This window comes from Papilio polytes, unplaced genomic scaffold (genome assembly GCF_000836215.1).
Source record: "Papilio polytes unplaced genomic scaffold, Ppol_1.0 DF821956.1, whole genome shotgun sequence".
Classification (NCBI taxonomy): domain Eukaryota; kingdom Metazoa; phylum Arthropoda; class Insecta; order Lepidoptera; family Papilionidae; genus Papilio; species Papilio polytes.
Window position 1 is genome coordinate 3176505 of NW_013527248.1, and position 4882 is coordinate 3181386.

A 4882-nucleotide genomic window follows, 5' to 3' on the forward strand; every position below is an offset into this window, starting at 1 on the left:
TATTTAAACCAATCCTCTTTTGAGTAGACTATAAACATTTCTTTTTTTATATTATGATTTGGCAAACGAGCAATTGGCCACCTGAAAGCCTCCAAAATGGCGAAGCGACCGGTGCTCATAGACATCCGCAATTGCAGATGCCTGATCGATGGAAGAGAAAATATTTCTCCTTCCAATTCCTCCTCCGTCCACTTTTCCTTCCCATCTTTACCTGTTAAGTAAAGGGTTGGAAGGAAAAGGTCTAAACTAAGGATTTCTAACTGAACAAAGAAAAAATATTTTGTTTCGCCGCAACTATGACTGCACATTTCTACATTCTTAGTACCTAAATATCTATATCAAGTCATAGAAAAAAATTGCTACCCTTTAAGACCCCAATCATATTCTTCCTCTATTAATACAAAGTGACAATAAATGCATAAATACTCTTTAACAAATTTTCGCATAAAATAATGTATACTTCTAATCGCATTACCTTCAGTTTGTATGCACCTTGGAATGTCTGCACATTAAAATTTGAAAAGTCCGTGTTTTCGCCTTTTAAGTGACAAATGGTTGCCATCTACTTTGATAAGGTTTTATGGTGAATCTTTTATTGTTTTGCTAACCTATTACAATTGCATACAACGTTCATTATACGATACTTTATGTACATACATTATTCTGTTTCTCTCAAGGGTAAACTTGTGAATAAGTTACTTAGGAATCACTATTCCAGCTAAAGATTCGAAACTCAACATTGTTATTGATATATTACAGTGTTTTCTTATTAAAAAACGATATTTACACATTGAGTATGAATTTTGAATATGTTTCTTAACATTTTATCACAGTTTAACCTCGAACCCACAACCCGAAGCGTAATAGATAAATGCCTCTCAGTAACGTGTACGTAACTTAGGTAAAGTTGTAACTTAATTATTTCTTAATTAATAGCTTTTAAAGAAGATATAAATGCCAGTTTAGTCATCTGATATTAAAGTACCTCGTTTGAAATTTATTTGATAATATGGAGAAAATCCTCCCGAGCTCGACGAAGGAGTCGTCACCAGACTATGCGTATAACTTTAAATATTCATGAATTAGTCTAGTGTAAATGAGATAGTAGAGTGTCCGCGAACATAAAACTAATTAATGCAAAATGTACAGTCGCTACATACATCTACCACTTGAAAAGTATCGAGGAAGAAAAATATAATATTCATTCTAGTTAAAAATACATAAAGTTCCATAGTTTGCGTGTTATCAATATTTGGACCATACCAGATGTCGATTGTGTCCTATTCTGGCAGTTCAAGGTCTATGGAAGTACGAATGACGTCACAAAACCTAACCCGCAGCGAACGGCCGCCGGCCGCCTCAACCGACGTACGGTCGCATCGCTGTACATTCCGTCAGCCAGTCGCCTTTGCCGCTTCTCTGCAGCACCACACGCACATCAAACATAACCTAGCACAATGTTTTAACTAATCGTGAATTTACTTTTAATAGATTTATTATTTAAATTATTATTAAAATAAACTGACAATATTTATTTCGAAGTGAAAGTTTGTGTCTATTAAACTAAAAACCAGTGTTTTAAAACTAAAATGAAGGATAAGAGTATAAGGTGAGTTGCTTTTTTTGCTTTTTATTTTTTGACATTTAAGTATACCAAAGTGAATGACCATCGTGCTCGATTAAAATATAATACATTGTCTTTACATAGCATATGTATTTTTACGATAAGAAAATTTGTATGTTAATTTAAAATAACTCTCGTAACTGTAAACCCATCGCTTGTTTACCTAATTAAGTCAATTTAAAATTATAGTTTCATAGTATTTAGTTAATTCAATGTGAAAACAGAATAATAAGATACTTTCAATTAATTAAAATTACACAGCTCACATCGTTAGGTAGTCTGAAGAGTATTGCATAATAATTTAAAACAAAAAAGTATAGAAGAAGGAACACGCATATGAACATGTAATATTTTTAGTTGTATTTCAATAAATGTATGTAAACTGATGAATATTTCACAATAATTCTTTAAAAAATTATAGAGAAATAAAAGAATGTGACATCAGTACATTAGTTAAGTATGAAAGAAATAAAAACGAAGCTATATGTCAACTGGTAGTCCTAGGATCGAATTCCGGGCGAAACAAGCTTTAATTTTTTTAACTATTATTTGTTTTAAATATCAAATGTTTTCTTTTGAAAAGCGATTTTGAACTAAAATGTTATTTTTTTTTATCATATCTATTCAATTTACAAAGAAACCGATTTCATAGGCGATATACTGAAAAATATGACGGAAGTGTTTCTGAAGTGCCTACTACCACTTCTCTAGTTCGAAAGCTTTACGAAGTGGTGGCGATATCGTTAAAATGAGCATGTGAAATATTGATTATAATTTTGTTTCTTCTCTGAATTATGAGCGTTGTAACTGAATGAAGTATTATAATAAGATTCTCATTCGAATCCCAAGCTTCTATTTATATGTCAGGAATTTTAATATCAAACGAGACATTTTAAAGTATTTCATTGTCGTCCGATGTGTATTCTTCAGCGTTATTACTTTTGTAAAATGTTTGTTTTTATTTGTGTAAACATTAGGGTCAAAGTACATATGCATCAGCTTTGTACAATCACGTGTTAAGGTATCGAGATGTTGATTTTTTATCGAAGCCAGGTGCGCAACGGACAATAACTATGAGCGCATTGTCATTGTATATTGTACAGCCAGCATTTCAATACATCCTTTCATAACACCTATACAATCAAGAAATGTAAGATTTCATGTGATCAGATAAATTGTGTTCAAAGCTTAAGTTGTTTTAATTTTTGAATTTAAACTATGGTATAAAATCATTAAAAATACAAACGAAATTGTCTCTGTGAGTGATGAGATTTTTAAATTCAATTCGTTTTGTCATTTGAAAATAAAAACTCTTTAAGATATCGAACCTTTACGTAGAATAGTAAGCGCCAATATTGGAGTTTCGGAAACGATAGCCCTTACTACTTTAACTGAGTACTGAGTAGTAAAATAGTAGGGACTATCGTTCTATGGCGGAAATATTCTCACGCGATCGCGACCGTTTTATCAACATTTTTTTCACGTTCAGGGAAATATTGATAACGACCGTATCAGCGAGAATCAATACAAAATTACCACAGATTTCTACATAACAGACATCAGTCGTTTTCTTATTGCGTCAATTTCAAAATTAAATGCCAAGAATTTTTGGTGCATATATTTATTTTAAAATATACGAGTTCCAAAAATAACTGTATATTAAATAGACTAGAAGTTCAAATGAAATGAAAAGCCAAAATTAACTTTATTGCTTTTTGGATTAATGGAAAATCTAGTTTTTATGATCAATAATTAATGTGTATATTAAATTAAAACCTTTATTTGCCCAATATAATATTACTTATGTACATTTCTTAAGACTTTCATGACTTGCTTGTTGTGAACTAAAACCATACCCTTTTACACCTAAATCTCTAAAAACCCAACATCTTTACATACCCCAATCATTTCTTAACCCTAATTTAAATAAGTCGTCCGTTTATTTATTCTCTTAACTTCATATTATAAATGCGAAAGTTTAGATGGATGGATGGATGTTAGAGTTGAACGGATTTCGATGAAATTTGGTATAGATGTAGGGGATAGTCTGGAAAAACACATCGACTACTAACTTTTTGTTTGTTTTGTTTTTTCAATTTCGCGCAGTAGGAGGGCGAAAGCTAGTACTTTATATTTCGTTTCACTATGACTACGGGAAAAGAACTTGTCCTTCCTTTTTAGTATGATGAACAAGAGATAAGATAGTAGGTTATGATGATTTGGTTGTACGTTTATCAAGTATTCTCGTGCAATGTCAAGGATAACCGTGGGTTTTCACTGTCGTTACGTTTAAAAGGAAACATATTGTTATCACAGTTATTTCCGAGAGTATAAGAGAGATAAAATATTTTTGTAATTAGTTTTCGGCAGTAGAAATTTAACTAATACTATAAACGCAAAGTTTAAATGGATGGATGTTTGTTGGAGTTTGTAGCTTAAACGGCTGAACAGATCTCGATGAACTTTGGAAGAGATGTAGAGGATAGTCTGGAAGAACACGTTGGTTACTTTTTTAATTCGACGCGGACGGAGACACGGGCGAAAGCTAGTTTATAATAAAACATACAACCAAGTTATTAGTGATTTCTCTTTGCGGTGGAACCTGCGAGTGCCATGTAGTTGAATTACGAAACATATCCGATAGAATCTCTTAGAAATACAGTAAACAAATAAACACGTATCAATTGTGCATTTTACACTAGGAATTGAAAAGACAACTTCAAGTTTTCCTACCTCTCCGTTCCGCATAACATGAGCAGAAAATATTTAATAATTTACGTCAACGCAACATTGTTTACGAAGTTATCCTTTACCATCGAGTAAATATCAGAGCGGGAACTGCATATTTAAGACATCGTAAATTGAAACGACCTACCTATCTTACGTAGAGTGATCGTTTTGGGTCGAACTCAAATATATTCATGAATTTCATTCTTTTCAAAACACTTAGAATAATCAATGAATAATTTATTATCACAAAACGAACAATAGCGGGCAAATATCTATGCGTCCGATATACCTAAAACGTTTTCTATATTAGCAACATTTTAAAAAGGTAGAGCAATATAAATATATAAGGTGACTGCTTTAAAGTAAACTAACATAGTACATCTTTAACTTATATGAGTGTAAGTAATATATACTTTTGAGATTAAACAAATTAGCAAGCATTTTTGACCGACTTCCCAAAAGAAGGAGGTATTCAATTCGTCGGTATATTTATTTTTTTTTTTTTTTTTTTTTTTTTTTTTTTTTTTT

The 4882-nt window shown here is 31.6% G+C and overlaps 1 protein-coding gene across 1 annotated transcript in view; it reads left to right on the forward strand.

The window, feature by feature from the left end:
• Window positions 1–1381: 1381 nt before the first annotated feature.
• Window positions 1382–4882, forward strand: part of LOC106107664 (facilitated trehalose transporter Tret1-like) — a 23511-nt gene continuing 20010 nt past the window's right edge. The window contains exon 1 of the mRNA XM_013288629.1: window positions 1382–1609. Within this exon, the coding sequence (XP_013144083.1) occupies window positions 1590–1609 (20 nt within the window). The 5' untranslated portion in view covers window positions 1382–1589. The remainder of the gene's footprint in view (window positions 1610–4882) is intronic.